The 27,532-nt window shown below is 35.2% G+C and overlaps 1 protein-coding gene across 1 annotated transcript in view; it reads left to right on the top strand.

Annotated features, from left to right (window-relative positions):
* LRP1B (LDL receptor related protein 1B) overlaps window positions 1-27,532 on the top strand; it is a 1,897,925-nt gene that overhangs the window by 1,340,230 nt on the left and 530,163 nt on the right. Inside the window, exons 33-35 of the mRNA XM_073019651.1 lie at window positions 16,853-16,993; window positions 22,069-22,194; window positions 23,717-23,848. Of these exons, the coding sequence (XP_072875752.1) occupies window positions 16,853-16,993; window positions 22,069-22,194; window positions 23,717-23,848 (399 nt within the window). The remainder of the gene's footprint in view (window positions 1-16,852; window positions 16,994-22,068; window positions 22,195-23,716; window positions 23,849-27,532) is intronic.

Here is a 27,532-nt window from a genome sequence, read left to right as displayed (position 1 = left end):
GGAAATTATAGATATTGTAACTACCTTTCATATAACTAGGTGTTTTCAGAGCTTGGACACAATGATAGATGTAGCATTTCTAGGTCAAATATTTTACACATTTTTAAGGCTTTATATCAATCCTCTTTTGCTCTCTGGGTTACTATAAATATTCTGTCATTTAATGAAAGCAGTCCTATTCTTCCTTACTCTCTCTCCACTTGAAATACCTGGTTAGACTTGAAATATCTAGAGAAACATCTAGTTCTTTTTCCTTTTTATTTCTTTTTAAATTCAGAATGTTATGATTTTCAGAATCTTCTCAGGAGCAGAATGTCTTATTCTGGTTATCTCAAATAATGAGCAAAAGTGTTTTGTATAAAAATACATATGACCCGAAGATAAAACAGGATTGTCAACAAAATCTAAGATGGGGAATTACAGAATGGTGTCAGGGAGGAAAAACTTGTCCTCTGCCCTCTTAGGTTCAATATCTGGTGGCCTATGAATTAAACTAACAAAGGATAGATTGACAGGAGAAAAGGCATATGATATTTATTAATATTTTATGTGTACAGAATTCACAGAAAATACGGAAATATCAAAGAAGTAGTGAGACTTAAGGCTTAAATATCATTTTAGCAAAGGAAAGGGGGCTTGGGCTTCAAAGGATGACCATTGTGGGAAAGCGAGCAGGAAATATATGGGGGGAATTAATGGAAGATAAGGGTTATTTTAGGAAAGTTTGTTTATGCACGCTCATCTCAGTGCCTGCTGTGAGGGAGTGAGTCATTCTCCTTTTCCTGGTGTGGGAGAGAGAACTCTGACACAAGGGAAATTTACACCACCTTCAGAAAGGGAAATTTACACCCTACTTTCAGGTAGAAAAAAGGAAGGCAGAAAATTCTTCCTGCATTTGTTGATTCTCAATTGCCTTCAGCTCAAAATAATTATTTTATCAAAGTGGCGTATTTTGGGAGGCATATCCTGATTCCCTTCAATGGCTATGTTCATAGAGACAGACCTGGAAGGTCTGATACAAGATAATCTGGTACAAGGCAGCTCTCAGAAACTTAGCAGTAAAAATTTATGAATAGTTGGCTCTGGCGGACTCATTGTCTATTATGGCTCCTTCTGCCCCCTTTAGAAATGGCTAGAAGTTATTAAAAAAATTACTAAAAGATATAGACATAGCACTTGGTTGAACTTAAAGCAATGTCACCAGAGAGTGCAGAGATTGCCTTTCTATCAGGACAAAATATCATATTAATTAATATTCATATTACTTTGATTCCAAGTCACAACCTGTCTAGAATGCCAGAAAGTCCAATCTTTTCTTTTTAATTTAATTTAATTTTTAATTTCTTTAGAGATAGGGTCTCACTCTGTCACCCAGGCTAGAGTACAGTGGCGAGATCATGGCTCACTGCAACCTTAACACCCTGGGCTCAGGTGATTCTCTCACCTCAGTCTCCTGAGTAGCTTAGATTACGGGGGTACACCACCAAACCCAGCTGTTGTTTGTTTGTTTTTAGAAGGAGTCTCAATCTGTCACCAGGCTGGAGTGCAGTGGTACAATCTCGGCTCATTGCAACCTCTGCCTCCTGGGTTCAAACGATTCTCCTGCCTCAGCCTTCCGAGTAGCTGGGACTACAGGCATGCGCCACCATGCTCAGCTAATTTTTGTATTTTTAGTAGAGACAGGATTTCACCATGTTGGACAGGATGGTCTTGATCTCTTGACTTCAGGATCTGCCTGCCTTGGCCTCCCAAAGTGCTGGGATTACAGGCATGAATCACCATGCTCGGCCAAGCCCAGCTAATTTTAAAAATTTTTTGTAGAGACAGGGTCTTGCTATTTTGCCTAGGCTGGTCTCAAACTTCTGGGATCAAGTGATCCTTTTGCCTTGGCCTCCCAAAGTGCTGGGATTACAGGTGTGAGCCATTACCTTGGCCCAATCTTTTCTTAAGATAACTTGCCTCAGATATTTTGCAGGGTGATTAAAATTGCTTACTTTGATTTAAAATTGATCTTCCCATTGTTTAGAATCTCCAAGAGGAAACCAAGGCTACATCCTGAAGGAAATCTTAATCCCTGACCTTCAGGTGCTCCCTCTTCCAGACAGGCCTCATTACTTAGGAGAAGACTTGAACCCAACCTCAGAAATGTCCCCATTTACCAAGGCTGACACGGAAGGAGCAGTACAAGGCTGCTCCGGGTTTACTGCTGAAACTCAATGTCAGCAGCTCAAAGCGCTATTGGTACTTAAGGAAAAAGTGAGGAAGTTCTGTTCTCCAGTGTCACACTTACTTAAGGATAACAAAATGAAGCTAAAGAGAAAAATCCATGAAACAGCTGCCCAGGCTCTAGCAGATAATAATTCTAGGTGGTTAGCTTTCCGATTATTTACCTCTCTCTCTCATTTACACATAGCTGTTTTTGCCCAAAGCATGCCCTGGGCACCAGAGTAACTAAATATGGGGTGTATTCAGTATTAGCCCCAATTTTTTCCAGACCGGAATTTCCACCAGAATATTGAGCAGTAATTCATGATAATATATCTATGTTACACCTTTGCAGGCAGCTGAAAATAGAGGCGAAAAAGGCCACTCAAATCCCCACCTTCATGGAGTTTGCATTTACTTGGGGTAGATAGTAAATGCATAAATATATACAAAAATGTCAGATAGAGAAAAACGGTGTGAAATAAAATAAGATAGCTTCCCAAAGACTTTTTCTGAGAAGGTACTATTTGAGCATAGACCTGGATGACAAGAAAGATCAGCCTTGCGAAAATTTCTAAGGAAGAGCTTACCAAGCAGATAAAATAGCAAATAAAAAGTCCTTAAAGCTAGATCGTGCTTGGCATGTCCGAGCTGGTGTAGCTAAAGGGACAGGAGCTTCATTCAGAAAAGAGGAGGGTCAAGGGAGAAAGTCCTGAACAACGTACACACTATAGTAAAACCTTAGTGCTTCACTTTCATAGCCAATTGAAGGGTTAAACAGAGGAGCTATAGAACCTAGTTTAGATTTTAAAAGGAGTACTCAGCATTGCGTGCCAATTGTACTGTGGGGGAGAACTTTAGGAGCTCATGGGAGAGACTATGATAGCTTGAACTAGTGCAGTAGCAGGGGCAATGAAAGGCACCAAGACCCAGGTAAGTAATTTGGAGGTAGGTAATTGGATTATATTGTTAAGGTAATATTCACACTCCTGCTTCAATGTAGGGTGAATTTTCTCTCAGTGGCTCCCATTTTGCTTCTCAGACTGGACCTCAAAAATGTCTCCGACTCTTGTTAATATTTTCTACAGTACTTTATCCTGCCCTGAATAAGTAAGTTGATATGGGGGAGTATGTTACTCTCCTAGGGCTGCCGTAACAGAATACCGCAGCCTGGGTATCTTAAACAATAAACATTATTTTTCACAACTCTGGAGGCTTAGAAAGTCAAAATCAAGGTGTTGGTAGGTTTGGTTTCTTCTGAGGTCTCCATGGCTAGCAAATGGGCACCTTTTTGCTGTGTCCTCACAGTCTTTTCTGTGTGCACATCCCTATGGTCTGTTTTTCTTAGAAGGATATCTTTCCTGTTGGATTAAGATCCACCCATATGACCTCATTCAACTTAATTATCTCTTTTACGACTCAATCTCCAAATACAGTCACATTGAGGATAGAGTTTCAGCATACACATTTTGTGGGGATGCAATAAAGTCTTTAACAGGGAGGGTTATCACCTAATCTAATCCTCTTTAGACTTTGCTTAAGCAGAGCCCTCTTAGCAAAGAGATAAATAATTCATTACTTTCCTAAACTGAGCATATGTAAATGTCAAATAAAGATTTTTTTTTTAACATTCTTAATCTCAGCTGTTATACTAATAGAGAGGTTCTAATATTTTATTGCCCCTACTCTAATATCATTTTGTGTAAAACTGGAGACCACTGCATTACAAGAATGGCCATAAGACCTTGCAAGTGGTTACTACAGTTAATTAATTTATTTTTTTTTGCCACCAACAGTAATTACGCTATTAGTCTCAACCAGCCTCCATGAAAATTTATGTCTCTAGACAAAAGAGAAGTGGTGTAAAATTATAGAAAAGTTGTGCAAATCCATCCATGATTCTGATAAATAATTCCACACACATTCTCATTGATGGTGGGTGGAAATATTTTTCTGAGTTATTTATGTAGCAGAATCAGTATAGTCATATGTAAGTTTTCTTTTGTTGTTGTTGTTGTTGTTGACTCATTCATTTGTTTATTCCATATAGCTACCAATTATTGTCCTTACCATTTGAACCATTTGGCTAAATAATTTACATATTGAATTAATATGGTGGAATGTTTCTCATTTTATGTATTAGGGGACTAATATTAAAGTCCAAGAAGGACGGGCGCGGTGGCTCAAGCCCGTAATCCCAGCACTTTGGGAGGCCGAGACGGGCGGATCACGAGGTCAGGAGATGGAGTCCCCATCCTGGCTAATCCGGTGAAACCCCGTCTCTACTAAAAAATACCAAAAAACTAGCCAGGTGAGGTGGCGGGCGCCTCTAGTTCCAGCCACTCGGGAGGCTGAGGCAGGAGAATGGCGTAAACCCGGGAGGCGGAGTTTGCAGTGAGCTGAGATCCGGCCACTGCACTCCAGCCTGGGCGACAGAGTGAGACTCTGTCTCAAAAAAAAAAAAAAAAAAAAAAGTCCAAGTAACTTAAGATCATCCAGAGAGTAAGTGTCACAGACAGTTTTCACACCAGGTTTGTGTGCTTCCAAACTGCATTACCTTACCTAATGTAACTTTCAACCAACCTTGAAAATCACCCATGTGCCTGATTTTGGAGAGTGAGTGGAAGATAAAAGAATTAATAAAGGCCTATCTCCTGCTCTGAAGAATCTTATGTTTTAGGTCAAGGTTGGTGGCTCCACACTTGTAATTGCAGCTTTTTGGAAGGCCAAGGCAGGAAGATCACTTGAGGCCATGAGTTCAAAACAAGCCTGAGCAATATAATGAGACCCTGACCCCATAAAAAAATAAATTATCTGGGCAGGGTGGTAGGTGCCTGTAGTCCTCGCTATTCAGGAGGCTGAGCTAGGAGAATTGCTTGATCTCAGGAGGTGGAGGCTACAGTGAGCCCTGATTGGTCTACTTCATTCTGGCCTGAATGACAGAATGAGAACCTGTCTCCAAAAAATATATATATATATATTATGTTTTAACCAAGAAGATAGACATGTAAATAAATAAAGTCCTATAAGACTATGAATGCTATGATATAATTATACACAGACCACAAACCCATAAGGGTTCAGGTGAATCCTTCTACCTCTTGGAGACTAGTAAACTTTCCAAATAATGATACCATTTGAGCCAAATCTGGAAATATGTGTCCATTATTCAGATAATGGGAGTAGAAGTGAGTGGAGGGAGTAGCACTGGAGGGAAAGAGTCCAGGTGGAAGAAGTAAATTAAGGCCAGCACAAAATGGCACAGAGATGTTTCGGATTTATCCTTTTGGAAACTAGAAATACTATCAACTCTATATTAACCCATTACCTGGTAGTGGAAAATAGGAGGCGAGCACGGATAAAATGTGGTTCAGACCCACTTAATTCCCATTTGTGATTTAAGATGGATATTTAATACAAATGTATTAAATTAAAATGTTTAAATAGTTTGCTGTGTTAGCTGAGTAGTTATTTCCCTCTTCTTCCCCATCCTACTCTTCCTCTTCTTCCTTTTTCAAATGAAAATAATTTTAGGTAACATCGGTTTTCACTGAATGAACTCTACATTTTATTTTCTAAATATCCCAGCAAGCAGTCATTCAGAGCTGCCTTGTGTTTGTCAGCTAACTCCTCGCGCTCACTGTCATTCTCCCCTTCACATTGAACAAATATTAGTTAGCTGGCAACAGTCAAGCCATCACCTGGGAAATTAAATTACCTGCCATTCTCCAGTTTTTCTCTGTGTAACCCCAGACTGCCCCCTCAGCTCTCGATGAGGAAAGTCTGTCAATATAACAATGCATGGAAAGAGTTTTGGGCCGTATCTGTCAGTTCAAGGCCACAAAGGCTTGAAAGCAAATTCTGGGCTTTGTTCTTCAGTGCTCTCCATCTTACCTTCATTGTCCTCCAAATTCTCTGCTTAAGAAAAAAAAGAAAAAAAAAGAAAAAAATCTTGAGAAAAGGCATGGAAAAGAGACTTCTATTCTGCCACTGCCACAAGAAAGAGATTTTTGCACAGAGCTTCAGACACACTGCAGAGAGCTGCTCCCACACAGAAGAGAAGCTAATAGACTAACAGACTGCTGTAAGCAAACATAGCCACCTCTGATTGTCCAGGTGGAGGGGCGTTCTTGATTTGCAGTAGGTACAGTGTAAAAGTGTAATGGCTCCTACATAATTATAAATAATAAATTCACTCTGATATGTAGATACTTCTCTTGTTCACAATAGTTTTAATTATTTTCTCTTATAAATATGCTGCCTTTTGGTTATTTTCTTCCATGTTTTGCCATAGCATGGTTAGTCTATCCCTGGAAAATTGGAAGTTGACTGCAATTCAATATTCCTGGAACACAGAGCACTTTGGGCAGTCACAGATCTGGAGATGGAAAATTAAGCAGACAGCTAATCATAGATGGCCTTTGTGCCATGCCTTTGGCAGGGGGAAACCATTGGAGAGTTTTAAGCAGCAGAGGGCCATGCTCACATTTGCATTTTAGAATGATGGCTCCAGTGTTCCCTCAGCAATGGCAGTCAGGAGAATGAGAAGTGATGAGACCCTGAACTAAGCAGTTTCTATGGGGAAGATGAGGAAGTAAAGCTGTCCTGAGACAATGAGGACAAATAGTTAAGTGGGCAGTTTAGATCAGGGTCTAGGAGAAGCAATGGAGGTGGGGAGGGAAGAAACAATGACTGTCTGGCCTTGCCTGTGATGACTGAGTGGGTACCATTCGCTGAGAAAAGTCTGCTGGGAAAGACTCACGATTGGGAAAAATAAATTTTATTTTGGTAATGTAAAGTTGAGGTGACTTTGTTGTATTTAGGTAGAAATGGCCTACTCTGCAGTTAAATACATGAGGAGGATATTTAGGGATAACATTGAGATTTGGGAGCTGTTGGGGTGACATAGGGGATAGTTAGTGAAGTCGCAAGTGAGAACACTCCCCACCCTTCCCAAATTCCCAGGGTGTTTTTTGATATTGGTGATATTGGTGATACTGATTTTGATATTCTAAAAAATATATTGATTTTTTAAAAGTTGTAGATATTATTTGACTTGATACTATGGAATCTCAAGATATGGCTGACCCCTCAACTTGCATTTTTCTTGAAGTTCTCTGATTTCCTGCTTCCATGTGTCAGCTTGCGCTCTAGATTTGCTGCTGTCCTGCTTCAGTCTCTAATCATTGTCACGCTGGAAAGTTCTCTTTTGCCTCTCTCTCAATTTTCTATATATCATATACTTTTTCCAGTTTACTCCTTTGATTTCGTGAAGTACAGCTTCCAGCAGCTTTCTGAGAAAGGTGCTTGTGAAGCAAATTTATCAAGACAATGCTGTCTTTTATATTTACATTTCATTAACTGAGTATGGAAATCCAGATGGGAAATAATTTGGTATCAAATCTTTTCAGACATTCTCGTCTTCTCAATAATAAGTCGCAGTTGAGAAGTCCAGTGCTACCATACTATTTTATGTCTTTTGATCATTACTCTTTCACTCTAGAAACTTGTAGAATTTTTTTTTTTTTTCCTTTATTCCGGCATTTCATGACAACATGTGTCTGTTTTGCTGGGAACTTATTTGGCAGTTTCCATCTAAAAACTGATGTCTTTCAATTCTGAAAAATAATGTCAGATTATTTTTTAAATGTTTCTTTTATTTGTTTTACAATAATCTCTTAAGGTCATATCACTTAGAGGGTGAACTTTCATTTTCTGTTTATTTCCTTCCTTAAAGAATATTTCCTTGAGGATTTTTTTTTCAACTTTAAACTTTCCATCAACATTTTAAATTCACCTGTACTCCTTTTAATTTCTCACAGTTCAAATTTTTTTTAACCCTTTCTGCATTATAACCTCCTCTTGCTTCATGTATATCATTTCTGTAATCTCTCTGAGGATATTTATTTGTTTTCATTTTATTCTCTGTTGTTTTCTATTTTTGCAGCTGCTTCTGTTTCTTCTGAATTTTTTTTTATGTTTATTTAATTTCATTTCTTGCTCATGATGTAGTCATTCTTTAATTGTCTGGTGTTTCTGGGCTGCATCTTCGTCTTTCTAAAGATCATCAGAAATTCTGAGTTCAAGCAGCAGACCTTATGTAATGATAAACATCTTTAAAAATAGCTGCACCGAGCCTTTTGTGTGTGTGTGTGAGGAAGCAGAATCCTCCAATTATCTCTTTCTTCAGAGCATCGGTCTAGACAGATTCCCCCAACGGGGGAAACCTTTTAATATCTCACATGGGGCATAGAAACCTGGATGTCAGCCTCCCCAAAAGTTGAGGTAGGGGTCTGATAGGTCTGCGGTTCTTAACCCTATTTGCACATGATAGTGGGAAATTTGAAAAAGTCTCATGTTCATGACATAGGCCAAAACAATTCAGTGACAATCTCTAGGGGTGGCACCCAGACATTTTTAAAAAGGTCTTCCAGCTTATGCTAATGTTTGTCTCAAGCGAAGACCTACCCGGCCAGCAGCACATCTGCATCACCTGAGAACTTTTCATAAATGTAAAATTTTGGACCCCACCCTTGAACTACTGAATCATACAGTCTGCAGTGGGGCCCAGCAATCTATGTTTTAAGTAGCGCTCCAGGTAATTCTAATTCAGGCTGAAATTTGAGAACTTCTAAGGTAGATTATCGCTTAATCCTTCTTCTCAGTGTCCTTTTCGGTAATCCTTTTGGGTGAATTTCTAATCTTTCACCAGACTTGAGGAAAGGCACACCCTTGGCAATGTACTCTGGGTTCTAACCACTTTTTTAATAGACTGAAGTGATCCTCCTATTTTCAATTGCATCTATCTCCCTATTTTTAGACATTTTAAGGCCCACAATTTCTAATCTAGTCTGAGCTTCTGCAGTACAAATTAACTTGCATCTGACCTCCTATTGCAGGTCTAGACTTTAATTTTATCGATTAAATCATGACCAATTATAATTTACTTTCAATCTACTTCTGTTTTTTATTGCCATAGGCTTCTCTCCTATTCTTCGTATGTGTAGCCTTATGAATTTTTCATTGTTTTCTTATAAATTTTGGTTTGCCAGGAGAGAAGAGATAAAATTGGCCAGATAAAATACAAGACACCCAGTTAAAATTTAATTCCAAATAAATAACAGATTTTTTTGGTATATCTTAATAAATTATTCTTTATTTATCTGAAATTCAAATGTAACTAGGCATATTTTCTATTTGAAACATGAAGGGCTGATTTTTGAGAAAAATCTAATTTTAAATCATGGATCTCAACAATGCTGGCATAGGGCAGTAAAAATACATATTCTGATTTTTTCAAAAATAAGTTATTTGAATGATACATCTTAAGAGGTAAAGCGTTATCAACATTTAATAATTATAATTCCAAAATACAATTGATATATGTATTGCAACTGCCTTTAATTTGGGTTGAAACTTTAATTCAATTTATATTAATCAAGTTATGTTTGCACTGAGTAGTATAGTGTTATTAGGTTCAGTGGGAGACTATTTTACGAATAGGGAGGGCAATGTAGTGGAAAGAGCGTTGAAATTCAAGTAATGCTGACTGGGAGTTAACGCCACACTCCTGCTGTGTGACCTTCAGGAAGGCCACCCTTCGCTTTTCCATTTGCTTATTTTTAACAGAGTGTGTGTTAACACATCATATTGCTTTTATGACAATGAAATAAGACAACTGTATTTACTAAATTTAGAGACTTGCAAAGGGCCTGGAACTTAGTAAGTGCTTGGTAAATATCATATTCCTTCTTTTCTTTCTCTCTCTTTTGGAGAAGATTTTGGAGACTGTATGGTAGGGTCAATTTATATTTATATTAATTATTAATATTAACATATTTAACATATAAATATTAAAATATTTCATTAATTCCTTTTAATATCCCTGTTAGTGAATGTATGATTTTGCTAGGACTGCTATAACGAATTCCCACAGACTGGATGACTTAACAGAAGTTTATTTTCTAGTAGTTCTGGAGGAGAGAGGTCTGAGATCAAGGTGTTGTCAGGGCTAGATTCTTCTAAGGTCACTCTCCTTATTTGTAGATGACTGTCTTCTCCCTGTGGTTTCATGTGGCCTTTCCTCAGTGCATATCTGTGTCCCACTGTCCTCTTCCTATAAGAAAACCAGTCACACTGGATTAAGGTCCATCCTAATGGGGCCTCATTTAAACTTAATTATTAAATACTTCTTTGAAGACTCTCTCTCTGAATACAGTCTCAGTCTGAAGTCCTGGGACTTAAGAATTCAGCATATAAATTTTGGGTGGGAGTTACAATTTAGCCCCTAACCATGAAGTAGATTTACTCATTATTACTTATACACAGCTTAACCCCTACCCTATATTAGCTCCTTGCTTCTGTACAGCTTAAGCAAGCAGTGTTTGAGTTTCAATAATTTCTGAAGATTGTAACATCTTCATGTCAATAACAGTGTGAAACAATAACAACAAAAAATGTGAGATGAACAAATGTGATTCCAAGTAATAATTATGTAGTCAAAAACAAAGTTCAAAAGAATGCAAAACACTGTGAAGAATATAAAGAATTACAAGACAGGATCCTTGTTCTCAAGAGCTTTCATCCCTGGATAAGGAGTCAAAATTAGTACAAGTGAAACAATAAGGAAAAGCAACCATTACATATAAAATCATGTGAATCTGTCTGTAGAGGAGCCTTAGAATGAGGGAGAAGGATGCATCAGTGTGGGCTGTGCTAGTGTGAAATACTTAGGATGTGGTTATACTCGTGCACCGAAAGGTGGATATAGTAGAGTTATGTGCAGACACATGTATGGAAACCATCATAAATAAGAATTGAACCATGACTATTTCCTTCAAACGCTAATAGCAGTCTTATTTCTTTTCTATTTGGTTATTTATGTATGTCTGTCTCTGTTACTAGAATATTAGGTCTATAATGGCAGAGATCTTACTACTCTTGTCTCCTGTCATTTTTCCATCATCTGGAATCATACTTTACAAATAATAGATGCTCAACATTAATTGAATCAATGGATTAATGAATATTGTAAGATGATAAGACTGGAATTGGAAAGGAGTCTCAGTAGGTGGAATAAATTTGATTTGTAGGGCTTTAAAAATCTGATAGAGAATTTAAAATTTGAAGCTGTATATAATGAGGAGGCTTTGAAGAATCTTAAGCAAGAATTATGCCTGATGAAAGATAAGTTTTAGATGACTGTAACAACCTAGAATAATTTTTCCAGGACAATTGAGGTCTTAGATTGACACTGGTCATTCTTGAGATGCCTGTTGTCTGAGTCCTAATGGTCCTTGATGAGCACAAGCTTCTTTGGTCATGGTCTTCAAGGCCGTGGTTCTTTGTAGTCTGCTCCTTTACCCATTTATTTACCGACTCTGTACCATGCCATCAGAATCCAAATGATCATGCTCAGAAACTTTATGTGTGAACAGTGGGTGGTTTTGTGCTACTCTTAGAAGCCCTACCCACCCAAAACTATGATCCAGAACTGGGTTTCATAGACATCTCTACTGCCTAGGGAGCCAAAAAAGGGTGAGTCTGGCATTTTACATATTGCCTGTGGAAATTAGTTTTCTCCAGGGCCAAAAGGTAGGGTAAACAACCACAGTGTCTGCCACAGTTTGGCTACCTTCTGGTGGTCAAGGAAGACAGATTTTTTAAAAGTCTTGTTTCTAGTCTCCTCTAGCAATAAAAATAATGCAATCAGAAACAATTTTTTTTTATTATCTTTCCATAGAGATGTGCTCAAATGTTCAGTTTTAAATGAATATAACCAAAGCCCATAAGAAATTACTTAGCTGACTGAATGTGATAATTTGCAGAGAGAAACATCTTGGAGAATCATCTACCCCCATAGCTCTCTTTAGCTTTTATGTGTGTAGCTTCTGCTCAAGACACATTGGGTCTGAGCGGGTAAGTAAGGAGGGAATGTCTTCATTTCCCTAACATTCAGTTAGGGGTGGTCCAAATGAAAACACCCCTGTGCTTCAGTGTTATAGTCTTAGCCTCACTCAATCACCCGTGTCCCCATGGTGAGGGGCTTTGGCCTAGGAGACAGAAATGGAACACATTTTGATTTGAACTTTAACTATGGCCTTTTTCTTTAGTCAGACAGCCAGCCCAGTAGGCCCTCAATTCTGCACTTCAGGTAAATTCCTGTTGTTAATTTTTAAATTTTGTCCGTAATTTATGCTTTAATATGTTTATAAATTTTATTTCTGAAGTAATATACATATAATAACAGAAAAAATAATACAGAGGAAATTCTTATCAATTATCAATAGCAATGTGTCCTACTCTAATCTTACTAAACCCACTCCTGCTTCTCAGGGACAAATCTCTTACAGCTGTCTATTATTAGTTGTAGTTGTACTACTTTCTTTCCTTCCTTCCTCCCTTTCTGTTTTCATTTCTTTCTTTCTTCTTCCTTCCTTTTTTTTCTTTCTCTTTTCCTGGAGTTCCTACTCTCAGAGTCTTCTATTCTCATGATCCAATATAGACAGCTTTTTATGTTCGCCTCATAGCATTTATTCTGGGGCTTTCCTTTGCCATCTGGCTTTGTTAAGTTTCCTGTTTTTTAGATTCCTTCTCATTATCTTGACTTATTTTCTCATTTTGTTCCAGCTTAACTTTCAGTTTCTGTTTAAGAAAGAGTTCATGGGAGGTAAATTTATGATATTTGTCTCCCCTCTGCACTGCTACACACACACGCGCGCGCACACACACACACTCACAGAGAGACAGACACACACACACCCTTTTTTTTTTTCTTGAGATGGAGTCTTGCTATGTTACCCGGGCTGGAGTGCAGTGGCACGATCTCGGCTCACTGCAACCTCTGACTCCTGGGTTCAAGCTATTCTCCTGACTCAGCCTCCTGAGTAGCTGGGATTATAGGCGTACATAACCACACCTGAATAATTTCTGTATTTTTATTAGAGAAGGGATTTCACCATGTTGGTCAGGCTGGTCTCGAACTCCTGACCTTGTGATCCACCCGCTTTGGCCTCCCAAAGTGCTGGGATTACAGGCGTGAGCCACCATGCCCAGCCACACTTCTTACGCTTAATTAATAGTTTACTATACAGTTCTACCTAGATTGTAATTTCCCCTAAGAATTTCCCAGGCATTGCTTCAATGTTTTCTTGTTTCTAGCAATGGTGAAGAGAAGTCTAGTATGACAGTTAGCAAAGAAGGACTGAGTAATCCTTTATAAGTGACTTACCTTTTTCTTATCTCCAAACTTTTAAAAAAGATTTTTCTTTTTAAGCACAGTGTTCTGAAATGTTACATGCATATATTCATTTTTTCTATTCTTTTTGCTGGTGAATCACTTGAAACTGTCATCCTCAAACTTTTTGGTTGCAGGACCATTTTATAGTCTTAAAAATTATTGAGATCCCTAAGAGTTTTTTAGATTTGGGTTATACATAGCAATATTAGATATTAAACCTGATAAAATTAAAAAAAAATATTTATTACAAATTCACTTAAACATTACAAAATAAACATTAAGGTTTGTATGTTATATTTTTAATGTTAATAGTTATATTTTCTTAAAATAATTAGGAGAGTGGCAATGGTCTACATTTTGCAAATTTTCTGAATATCTTAATATAATATAGCTGAATTTTCACATCTGCTTCAGGAGATGTTGTGTGGGTTCATATATATGCCATTAGAATAGAGAGGATTATTTTGAAAGCTTTTTCAGGTGATTGTGAACATTCTTCTTTTAAAACTACACCAAAACTCAACAAATGTTAGTTTCTTAAAGGTGAATAGCAAAGAGCATATCATTAAACTTTTATTTCCTCTCATATATAATTTATTGGCCTAATTTTCACTACAAATTAATCATTTACTATGCATGATTTTGGCTTTGCTTGTGGTGTTCATTTGAAAAACATTGCTTCCTTCAGTTATGTATATCTTCCCAGTGTAGACATATTTCATTATACCATATCAAAAAAAATACCTTCATGAATATTGCCAGAAATCTCATTAGAAAAATTTTTAGGTATTAGGAAACTGTCAAACTTATGGTATTGATAGAAGTTTCCCAACACTCTAATCTTCATTGGAAAGCTTTAATTTTATCATTGAAAATAAATTATCTCAGTTTTCTTATGTGACAGTTTTTTATATTTCATTCATTTTTGAGTAAACATCTTTTCAATATTTAACTCTGAATAACCATAGTCTGTCAGTCATTCTTCAAAGATAAAATGATGTTCTATGAAAAAAGTAGCTAATTCTTTTTGCAGCTCAAGCAATCTCATAAGACATTCCCTCCAGGCAATTGTATGTTGGTATGCAGCAGAAGGGCCTTATGCACTTTTTATTCTATGACACAATATTCAAATGTCATGTCCCAGCTTTAATAAAATTAATACTTTTTATTGATCAATTAAGGTAACTTTTAAATGAAACTGGTGTGTTTTTTTTTTTTTTCCTTCCTTCCTGTATTTTTTTAGTCAAGTGTATGGCAATAGTGTATGGCAATCGTGAATTCAGTGATTCCTAGTACAGTTTAATGCTACTGGCTACTGGGTTTTTGAAACAAATATTCTACTTTTTTTTTCTTCCCCCCTATTATTTTCTAAGGTTTCTTTGGTCTTTTTTCTCTATATTTTGGAAGGTTGCCTCCACCATATTTTCTGATGATTCTATTGAAAAATACTTTTTAGTAGATTTTTTTAATCTCTGAAGACTCTTCTTTTGTAATTGCTCATTTTTTACAGCATCTTTTATCTTCTTGAGTGGCGTACGTACTAGAATCTCTTGCATATGTTAATTAGATATTAGGTAATTTTAAAAAATAAGATTTTTTCTAAATTATTATTTTGTGCACCTATGTTTATCTTAGTGTTTATTTTTCATTGTGCTAGTTTTTCCCATTGAGCTGGAGAGCCTTGATTTCCTATGATGTTTAACAAAGAAGGACTGTGTATCTTTCATGGATGTCTTTTACTTTTATGAGAGTAGAAGTCTTTTCACTGGGTATCTTCCTTGAGAGGAGCTCTGCAAGGCATTGGACACCGTAACTTGCAGGTTTATTTTAGGAGGGACCTGGGGGTCAGGATTTGATTCCCGTGAATGCCAGAATGAAGAGAACTGTGTTGCATGGCACCAGCTTTAATATTCAAAACCTCTTCACTGAATATCTTACTAAAGAGCTGTGGCTACTTATTTGAGACATTTTATCCGCTGTCAGCCCTCTGTGTACTAAGGACAAAGAGCTAAGGAGATGGAAGTGGTATTACATATAAAAATATCTTTATTTCATTGCTCAAATAGAGTTAAATAACCTTATTTCAACTTCTAGGTAGAAATTGATTTGTGGTCTCAATTTGTGGCCATTAATTCTTTTCTTATTTATAAGTCTAAATCATTCAAATCCTTTTACATTATAACTTCATTTTAAATTCCTGCATTGCCTTAAATATTTTTAATGTTCTCATGGAGTCTTGGAAAGAACACAAGTTTTGCAGATAGGGAGACCAAATATGTAACTTTGATTAAGTTACTTAATCTTCATAGAGTCTCAGATTCTTTATAAAATGGAATGATAATGGTTTCCTTACAGTTTTGCTTTCACAATTTGAAATAATACAATATGAGGGGGAGAGCTCTATTTTTTTTTTTTTTTTTTTTAATCCGTGGCACACTGTAGATTCTCTGGTATCAAATGAGCATTCAGTAGGTGGTAACTATAAATTAATACAGTTTTGGAGAAAGGGTCACTAGGAGAAATAGAGAAGGTTAATAATTGTGAAGAGACCAGTAACGGAGAGCACAAATGATTAAAAGCTTACACACTTTTGGCCAGGTGGCTCATTTCTGTAATCCCAGCACTTTGGGAGGCCAAGGCGGGCGGATCACAAGGTCAGGAGATTGAGACCATCCTGGCTAACACAGTGAAACCCCGTCTCTACTAAAAATACAAAAAATTAGCCAGGCGCGATGGCGGGCACCTGTAATCCCAGCTGCTGGGGAGGCTGAGGCAGGAGAATGGCGTGAACCCACGAGGCGGAGCTTGCAGTGAGACGAGATCTTGCCACTGCACTCCAGCCTGGGCGACAGAGCGAGACCCTATCTCAAAAAATAAATAAATAAATAAATGAATGAATAAATAAATAAAATAATAAAATAAAAATATAAACTTACACAGTTTTAATAAATAGAAGGTTGGAGAACAATGTATATTTTATAATTGTTGTTTAGCTATTTTGTTAGATTTTGCCGTTTATTTACAAATACATATAGTATAAAACTACATGATCATGTTTAAGTATGTAAAAATAAAAGCTGATTTTATATTAATTTGAAATATGTTTTTGTTTATATCTTTATACTTACATATTATGTAAAATATAATATAAAAATATTATATATTCTTTTCTAAGAAAAAAATAGTTAAATTGAAGAATCTAACTGTAGAGGAGGAGGAAAGTTTGAACAATAAAACGTCACTACGAGCTGCATTTTTAAATGTAACAGTGATTTTACTGTTACCCTTAGAAACAGAGTTTGGAAACATAACAAAAGAAATCAGAAAGTATTATAGTTTAGTAACTATTTATTATTATTTAATAAGAAAATTATACTTTCCTTTAAATAATATCTTTTCTTTTACTAGATAAGAAACTGTGGTGGGCAGACCAAAACTTAGCTCAGCTGGGAACCTGCAGCAAAAGAGATGGAAGAAACCCTACCATCTTACGGAATAAAACATCTGGGGTAGTTCATATGAAAGTATATGATAAAGAAGCACAGCAAGGTAAGTCACACTAATGAATTTGTGCCAGGTTTTGAATACATAATGTGCTCTTTTTCATACTAGCTCCTCAATTCAACAATAGAAGGTTTCTATTCTTGCTTCTAATAAAAAAGAAAAAAGGAAAATGTTGCTTACTACTGTAGGAGAAATGCCTTTAACATAGGTGCATAATGAGCTTTGAAAGCATTAACAAACCTGCCTTAGGAGTCTTAATTTGTCAGGTCTTCAAAGAGGTCTTATCCTGTTCTTGACTAAAAAAATACAAGAATAAGAAAATATAACCTGGCAAAATATATACAATGTATATTTAAGCACAGAATCTGAATGAACTAGGGGCCTTCAAACGGACTACATCAACAAAAGAATTCCATATCCCAAAGCACTGCATTGTTTGGCTCTAAGCATTCTGCATTTTTGTTTTTGCTTGTCCAAATTGTGTGCAGTGAAATGGAGTGAGAGAAATAACAGATGGTTTACATAGGTAGACTTGTCACACTGCCCAAGTGGCAATTGGATTAGAGATGGCAGCCAGTACAGCCCCACATCTGCTAGTCCTTTCTTACTTTTTGCTTCATAATCCATGACATTAGCAGAATTCTCTTTCTTAAAACAACAACAACAAAAACAACCCCCCCCCCCAAAAAAAAATGTGCTCTACTTTCATACATTAGTCTCTTCCATGAAAATCCTTAGCTTCACATACTTTTCTTAGGAAAAATTTTCCAGAATGATTTTGAACACTAAGAAAGGGATTTTCATCTGAAGGATTGGGGGTATGTCGACCAAAGCAGAGAAGAGTAGGGGAAAAATAGAAAACCAAGGAGACTGCTATTTCTGAAGATAGGTGATGACCATCAAGCAAGCAGAATTTATTGGACATACCAATTGAGAGCGCTGTCTGCACATCAGGAGATAAAATAGAGATCAGATTCTAGGGTTTGCCTTCCCCGTGCAGGCAATGGGTCACACTGGTTTGGAATCTTTACTTGCCCCAGGCAGAAGAAAACATATCACTTACTCATAAAAAATTAATAACTTTAGAAGAAAAAATTGCTTTAAACATTTATCTGAAGTATTTGTTGAGTTCCTTTCGTTGTTGAGAATTTATGAACGTTTGTCGATTCATATATACAGAATGTACTTGCACCCAAGAGAATGTATATACATACATATACATACATGTATAACCTGAGAATGTGTATTGTACCCAAACTGTTATCTATGTGTTCTCTGAATTTTTAGGGTCATGTCCACAATAATAAACAAAGATATTTTTCACTAGCAATTCAGTAATGAAATTTTTCTGTATCAAAATAATAATTATACTGACATTCAAGTCATGGGAAATAGATTATATAATTGAGAATAAAATACTGCTACTCAGTAAATAAAACATTGAGGCATTTTCTCAGATATCCATAGAATATAATTATGTGTAAAAACTCACAGTACTATTGTAAATCTTAGTACATAACACATACATATGAGACTGTATCTGAAAACATAACATTAGAAAATATGAGGGGGGGGAGGGTATGCAAGAGAGTGAGAGAGAGAATTTCCAAACAAAGCATTTTAAAAAAATTATCCACTTTTCCAAACTGTGAACAAGTATATGCTTTGTTTTAAGCTGTAAATTAATATGTCAAATTTTCTAGATATAATTCCAATGAAGTTTGTAGGGGGAAACATTTAGTATATGATTCTCAGTGTACTTTACCCTTGTTAACAAGATTTTCCTCATCTTTTAAAGATTTGATTCTATAGGTATAATTGGGTGTTCTATGCTCTATGAAAGTATTGCCAAATGATCAAGGACCTCTAGCACTTAGAAATCAATGGTATAACATGAATAAAGTTAAAATTTAAGCAGTGAAAATACCATTTTTACTAGAATATGCTGATAAAAGCATCTGTATTAAAGACAATCCCATTAACAGAATTACTGCGGTAGCGTAAAAGCTTCATTAGTATGAAATATGACCAATTTAGGACTCTTTAAGCTGTTAACATTACTACTTATTTGGATTTCAAAGTACAATTAGTGACTTAATATATCATTTTTGACAAAGATCACTGGAGAGTTGAGACTTCTTGTTAGTCAAGTGTACTTTTTAGCTCCACTAGAGATTTGGGGCATGAGGTTTCAACATCCATATCATTATAAATTATTAAGCCAAGCTAGTATTTATAATTTGATAGATAACAAAAATTTAAAAATAAAACATAAATTTGTTACATAAATTATTACTTTTTAATTTTACTATATTTTTCTACTTTAAATTTAACAGAAAAAGAACCTTATTGTAAATAATAATTCATTTCATTATTTTTTACTTTTTCTCTGCTTCACTATTAATTTCTTCTTAGAGACTAAACAAAGGATACAGGAAATGTATATGGTTAGTGTTTAACATTAATTGTTGAAATATATTAATTTTATTGTTTATCAAAAATATAGTTTTGCTATATATATCTGAATATTTATCTGAACTATTAAATATAATACTTATATATGGCTATTTTTGCAATTATATTAAAAATATACAGCCCCAGACCCAGAAAGTCCTTTTTTTTCACGTATTTTTGCTATTATCAAGGCTATATAACCCCTCACATTCTTTTATTTATTTCTCTATTTTTTGAGATGGAGTCTCACTCTGTCACCCAGGCTGGTGTGCAGTGGCACCATGTTGGCTCACTGTAACTTTCATCTCCTGGGTTCAAGCAATTCTCCTGCCTCAGCCCCCTGAGTAGCTGGGATTACAGGTGCCCACTACCATGCCCGGCTAATTGTTTCTGGATTATTTTAGCAGAGATGGGATTTCACCATGTTGGCCAGGCTGGTCTGGAACTCTTGACCCCAGGTGATCTGCCTGCCTCGGCCTCTCAAAATGTTGGGATTACAGGCTTGAGCCACTGTGCCAGGCCACATTCTCTTATTTTTAGAAGTTCATTGTCTTTCCTAACTTATTTTTCTTTACTTTTTTTTTTTTTTTTTTTTTTTTTTTAGACAGAATCTTATTCTGTCACCCAGGCTGTAGTGCAGTGGTATAATCTCTGCAACCTCTGCCTCCAGGGTTCCGCTATTCTCATGCCTCAGCCTCCCAAGTAGCTGATATTACAGGCGTAGACACCATGCCCGGCCAAGTTTTGCTTTTTTAGTAGAGATGGGGTTTCGAGGCAGGCTTGTCTCAGAACTCCTGGCCTCAAGTGATCTGCCCACCTTGACCTCCCAAAGTGCTGAGATGACAGGCATGAGTCACCGTGCCTAGCTTCTTCAATTCCCTTATTTTTCTTTCTCTCCAAATGTTGTCCTTCATGCTTTATAGTTAAGTATCATCTGCCGATCTCTCCCCAGCCTTTCAGTCTTGGTAGTTGAAATACATCTGCATCTAAATACATCTCTCTAAAAGATTGGCATTACATGAATATACCCATGCTTTCTACAAAATGAAATATGGAGATTGTCAATATAGAATTATTATAAATCTAGGCTGGCGGCAGTGACCCATGCCTGTAAAACCAGCACTTTGGGAGGCCCAGGTGGACAGATCACTGGAGGTCAGGAGTTCAAGACCAGCCTGGCCAACATGGTGAAACTCTATCTCCACTAAAAACACAAAAATTAGCCAGGTGTATTGGCTGGTGCCTATAATCCCAGCTACTCGGGAGGCTGAGGCAGGAGAATTGCTTGAACCCAGGGAGCAGAGGTTGCGATGAGCCAAGATTGCACTGCTAAACTTCAGCCTGTGCAACAGAGTGAGACTGTCTCAAAAAAAAAAAAAAAAAAAAAAAAAAAATTCTATAAATATAATTGTTTTGTTATTTGATAAATTAGAGAAATGAAATTTCATCTTAATGTTATACGTCAGTTTGGAAAAAATGTGGAGTGAATCAGTTATTTTTTATTAGTTTATATAGGATAAATGTAATCATTTCAAAAGTTCAGGGCCATTATGTGACCCTACATAAAATGGAGTTCATCAATGACTGAACTGGCAGATATGGGACATGAGCAGCGAATGTGGTAGATCTCCTGATGAGAAATCTCCCAAGTTGAGAGTATTTCACACTTCAAAAATGACAGCCCTCATGACAGGTTCGATTGAACAATTAAATCCCATCAGACTAGGTTGAATTCAGAAGAAGAGAAATAATGAGCTGCATTGGTATTTTGAAATTTCCACAGAGAACTATTGATATAGAGCTTTCATCATGCTTTGTAATTCTCACCGGATTTATTGCACTTCATATCAGTGCTTGAATATCCAATAAATGGCATTGCATGCTCTAGAATAATAAAAAAGCTGTGAAAATGGGATATTTAATGAACTTTCTTGGTAAGATTGTAAATTACTTAACTTCACACTACCAGCATTAATTAGCACATTGGGCCTAGTAAATTCAATGGATCATCTTCAGTAGGGATTCTAGAATGCCTACCTGTGATTACCTGGCTAATATTTGTTATTGGTACTATACAGAAATAAGAGGAATTAACATGCCAATTAATTAGATGACCCTTATGGCTGTGTTTTTCATACATTTTGGGAGAACTATGTTTCTATGAATGGGAAAATTTATTTCCTTGCTTTTAAAAATTAATTGAATACATATAAACATACATACCTCCTTTCTCTTAGATGCGTAATCTTTGAGTGGTTAGTAATAATTTAACAGCTATTTATGTGACACATTCGGATGAAATATTCTTGCAAAGGAAGTAATTGTAGAGTTGAAATTTAAAAATCAAAAGAGAAAAAGATTCTGGTTTGTCTGATCTTAAAATATTACAAAGGTCTATGAAAATATTTATGACAAATCAATTTCCTTTTGCTTTTCTGTAACTATTAATCTTCTGATGTATCTCTGTTGACTTTTTTGAAAGGGCAAATTCAACCATAATTTGCTACTTTAAATTATTCAAGAAAATAAAATGTAATCCCAACCAATATGAAACAACTGCATTTCAAAATCAGTATCATACATATTTGTTAAATTATTGATATTAAATAAAACTTTATTTTTTAAAATTTCATTAAAGGAATATGTTTTGTTTTCATTCTATGCAGGCAGCAATTCTTGCCAGCTAAACAATGGTGGATGCTCTCAACTTTGTTTACCCACATCTGAAACTACAAGGACGTGTATGTGCACAGTGGGATATTATCTCCAAAAGAACCGCATGTCATGTCAAGGTATGAGTTCATGGAAAACCTTACCTCTGGTTCATTTACTTCATTAGTCATTACATACCATGCAGACTTTAAACACTAAAGTCAGTTAAACATTAGAAAAGAAATTAACCAGTTATTAGGAAGTGGTATACTGTTTAGTCTCATATGTGTAAGATTTTAATATTTGAAATATTTAAAATATTGTTCTGCCTTATAAGACATTCTAATTTTTTAGTTATTTTTAACAACTGCAGTTTATTATCGAACCTTTAACCAAATCTAGTAGAAGCTACCTTCAACCTGAATAGGCAAAAGTTATAGTGAAAAGCAGTGCTTGATTGGCTGGAATTAATGTAGAATTTGAACTAAATAATATTTACTTTAGACTATATTAGAGAAAGCACTAGAGAGAACGTGAGGTCTCAGGTTTGCATAACTGAGGGAGAAAAGCACTGTAAGAGAATTGGTACCTAAGAAATCTTGTTTTGCAGTCTTTACTTCTATTAGTCCCAAAGAACTTTGTTTCTAGGATGATCTTTTATATCTAATGATCTTAATTTTATCTTTAAAAATGTTCCAATCTTATTTGAGAAATATATATGTATATTAATATTATCATTTATTTTATTTTAAATCAAATATTTATATGATACTTATTACATACATGGCTCTGTTCTAAGTACCTTAAACATATTAATTCACTTAATCTTCATAACGTCATGAGGTAGGTCTCTTATTCAGAAATGAGGAAACTGAGGCACAGAGAAATTAAGCAACTTAATCAGGTTACATGGATAGGAAGGAGCAGAAACAGATTTAATTCTAGGCATTCTAGTTTTAATAAGAAAAAATATATATATATTTTCTAATATATTGGCAAAATGCATAAGCTTTAGCGGGTGTACTTCTGGTAGTTAGCTTAATATTTATGTGCCTGTTTTAAGACAGGCTTTTGATGCTACAGAAGTGAGATATTAATAGCTAATTAAGCTATTGATGTATTCTTAGTATGACAAAGATTTATGAAGACTATCTTCATAAATTTCTTAATTTGAGAAATCTAAATGTCTATTAAAATATCAGTGATATAGTAATCTTAAATCAGGTTTATTATCATCTATAAGTAAAGAGATGTTTGGATTTTAAGGAAGAGGGAATAAATTTTGGTTGAGGGATGAGGTAGGCTTCCGCGAATAATCTAACTCAGTGCTTATGAAAGTGTGGGGCCCGTACCAGCGTCGTCAGCACCAACTGGAAGATTTTTAGAAATTTAAATGATCAGGCTTCTGGGATGGTACCCACTAATTCATTTTAATAAATTCCTATTTTAATAAATCTTACGCATAAACAAATTTGAGAACTACAAATCTACCTACCTTTCATTATTCAGGAAGTGTAGTGCACAATAGTTTTTAAAAAGGCTAGGAAATACTTTTATTAACATAAATTAAGATTGTTAAAAATAATACAAATGAAATTATTTTTATTTTAAATATTCATCCTGGGCTTCCCTTCCCCCACTTATCTCCTGCCCTGCATTTAGGTATAGAATCATTTCTTATGTACTCTGTTCATGAAGGAATCAGGGGAATACCTCTTGAACCAAGTGACAAAATGGATGCTTTGATGCCTATATCAGGAACTTCATTTGCCGTGGGAATAGATTTCCATGCAGGTAAATAGCTTTTTAGTCATAATTTATGCATAATGTATTCACTTGATTTATTAAACATGATGCGAATACAACATTTTCCTCTGTACATTAACAGTCAAGGTGAGAAATAAGAAAACAGCAAATAGATAAATTTTAAAGCCAATCATAAATTGTTCTAAATATGTAATGTCTGAAAAACAATCAAGTAAAATTGTCCGAAAGTATAGCATTTGAATTGCAATTGCATTAACATACCATGATTAGCACTTGCTTGCTTACTTTTATTTCTCTCTCTTTTTTATTTTGATACTTTACTTTTATCTAGTTACAAATATAAAGACATATAAAGCATGTTGACCTATTTATACTAAAATATAATCTTATTTAAAATATAATCAGGATGTGATTTTCTATTGTAATACAAGCAGTGGCAAATGAAATCCAAATAATAGAAACAATTATACATGCTAAACCATTAAAAATTATTGTTGAGTATAGTATGTATCATTTGGAGTCAGATTTTACTTTACCTTCTTATATTTTAGCAAACAGTGAAAGGAAGCAACAGGAAGCAAAGTGGACACTAACATTTTGCTGCGGCTAATATGAACAAATGATTGGGAATTAATGGTAGACACTGTTGAATTTGCTGAAGTAAACAAGTTTTGGTGCTAATTGCTAAATTCTGACATAGCATAAATATTTGGTATTCACATTAAAATTCAGATTTACTACCTTCCACTTGAGGACTTAAACTTGTAAAAAGAAATGCTAAATCGTATGTTTCCCGAATTAATGTTTCAGTGTTGAACATGTAAATGCATGTCCACAGTGTTTTTATCTGTGTAAAGACTTAATTTTATCTAATGTTAAAACACAAATAGCTATTTGATTTATAATCTTAAAAAAAAAAAAAAAGAATCTTTGTAGTCTTACCCCAGCATGTGGGCTTCTGGTAGTTGCTTATTTTCCCTCAGCTCTAACACATTTTGTTTAATCATATATTAATAAAATTCTTGACTACAAGTTAGTGAATTACTGGGGATCTTCACGAATGGTTCAGAAAGGACTTTTCTTAAGCAGATTGTTTTGCACCAACTGTTTGGAATTGAATAGAGGCAAATTTTTAAAACCACCTTTACCAAAAGGAAATACAAAGAAGTATAACACATTTTATTAAGCAACATGTTAATTTTGCCAAAATCTCAGTGTGATTTTTGATCAGACTTTAATCAAATCTCATTATTGGTGGAAGGCTAATTACCTCTACAATGAATAATCTACCTTGTCTGTTAGGTACATGCATTTTATTCATTAGAATTTTATTGTATAGGATTTGTTAAGTGCAAAATTAAGAAAACTTGAACTTGTAAAAGATCTTATGCATACAGTACATTCATATATTTTTACTAGGTACATAATCCTTTGTTTCAGCTGGAGCATATATTCAATTATTTTGAATACTCCATAATGAGTTTTGTAAATATTTCATAAATTTCTATGAGGAAAAAATATTAATATAAGCAATTTGATCTAAATGTCCTGATAAGATCCTTAGTAAATCTTTCGCTTTTTAAGGGTAAATGGATCATTTGAATGAGTTGAATTCCCTCTCCAAGGTTTATATTGGCCCTCAAATGGTTACGTTTAATATCATGTACCATGATGGAGGATATTTTTATTTGTGGAGAATAGGACTTTCTGTTTCAAAATGCCCAATAATTGTTAATGTCATAAACTTATTTCATGTCAAAGTGACTTTTCCTAACGAGAAGTTACCTGTTTTAGTTAAAACTTTGTTCTTTACATTTTGCCTACTGTATTTTTATTTCCTGGGGAAAAATTATTTTCAGAAAAGCTATTTCTTCTTCTAAATGTAAAGGGATGCAAGCATATGGAATAGTCATGTAGGTAGAATGTTCAAGAATCTATTAAAATCCCTACTGTTACTCAGAATACAGCAGTGAAAAACTTTCTTTAAAACCAAAGAAGGTTAGAGATCTACAGGCCAGGGAAGCATAGTTGGAAGAAACCAGAGTTTAGCCACAGACAACCTGGGGTTCTAATGCCAGCTCAACCACTACTAGCTTTGTGACCTTGGGTAAGTTACCTAATTTTTCTGAGGCTCTGTTTCCTTACTTTTCTGGGGTGTCGGCATGTTTAGATCAAAGTAAGCAAATGTTTAACAAAGTACCTGATATACGTTGGTGTTCAGAGAATGGTAACAAAAATATCAAATAAGTGGGAAGTAAAATATTGTAGACATTATCATATTTTTTATATATATATATATATTTTTTTTACAAAGATGCCCTGGAAGCTACATTTAAATTTCTAATTAGCTAGGATTTTGTTTTACTGTTCTCTCAACTAATATTATATATTCTATACAGTTATTTGAATAGAAAAATGGGTGTTTCTTCACTACTCTGGGGTGATAAACATAGGTTAAAAAAAATCTCCCTGTTGAGAATAAACGTCATCATCATCATCATCGTCAGTCTGCAGAGCTGATGCTTAAAGATTAGATATCAGCAACTATTTACAATATTAAATGTCAATCTAAGAGGCTGGTATCCAGTGAACTAACTGAAACACTAATGAAGGTCATGACGGTGGTGGTGCTCTCCGGAGCTTTCTAATGCCTTTTTGCATGACTTTTGTTACTTCCATCTACTTTACAGTCTGATCCTTTATTAATTGTGTTTTATGAAAATATATTAGGATCAGAATAAGTGTCAGCAGCTTGATTTATAATATCTTTATAGTGATGATATACAAGCTCTGTGACTTCGTGGAGGGAAGTTACAGAGAGAGAGAAAGGAAAACCTGGATTGTTACTCAGAGAAAGAAAGAGAGAAAACAAACATTTTTTTGTTGTGCCAATCTCTACTTATTAATCTTTTTTTTTTTTTTTTTTTTTTTTTTTTTTTTACTATGGCCTTCATATTTCACCTGATTATAGGTTCTTTCTCGATTCATTTCTTTTGCAGATATTTTATTTCCTCCTCTTCCATTAATGACATTTACCCCAGGGACATAATCTCTACATTAGGATCAAAATGGAAAGGCACAGTTGCCTCTTAATCTAAACAAACAGCCCCAATCATACAAAGGAGATGCAGTGGAAGAGAATTATTTGCAAAGTACAAGTATCGTAATTTAATAATACTATTTCATTACCATGATATTACAGAATGAATGTATTGTCAAAACCTGTGCATTTCATAAGAATTAACAGATCTGAATCTTTCTGGGTTTGGTCGTAATAAATTAAAGCTTTCTGCAATGAACAAATTGTTTCTTCTACCAGATGAAGCAATTCTGGATACTCTCCACAGAAGTAAATAAGACACTGTGGCTAGATTTAAAATGTTCAAAGTATTTTTTTCTCTTCACTGGAAAAGTCCCATTCCAGTGGAAAAAAAAAAAAAAAAAAAAAATTGAGCTTTGAAAATCCTTGCCTGCTGAGTGAAATTCCTCCTGATAAATGAATACTGCATTTGATGCTTTAACAGATATACTTTAGTTTGGAGAAAAGCCTTCAAAACAAAGCCCATGGCTCCACTTAGTTAAGTGATCTTCAGTAAGTAATGCTCTATTCAATTCAGTCCTCCCTCCCCTTGGGTACTTATGACTTTTCCTTAATAATGAAACAATAGGATGCTACTTGAAGAGGACATTCTACTCAGAGAATAATTATTC

Source organism: Chlorocebus sabaeus, chromosome 10, assembly GCF_047675955.1.
Source record: "Chlorocebus sabaeus isolate Y175 chromosome 10, mChlSab1.0.hap1, whole genome shotgun sequence".
NCBI lineage: Eukaryota > Metazoa > Chordata > Mammalia > Primates > Cercopithecidae > Chlorocebus > Chlorocebus sabaeus.
This window is presented reverse-complemented; position numbering and strand designations above follow the sequence as displayed.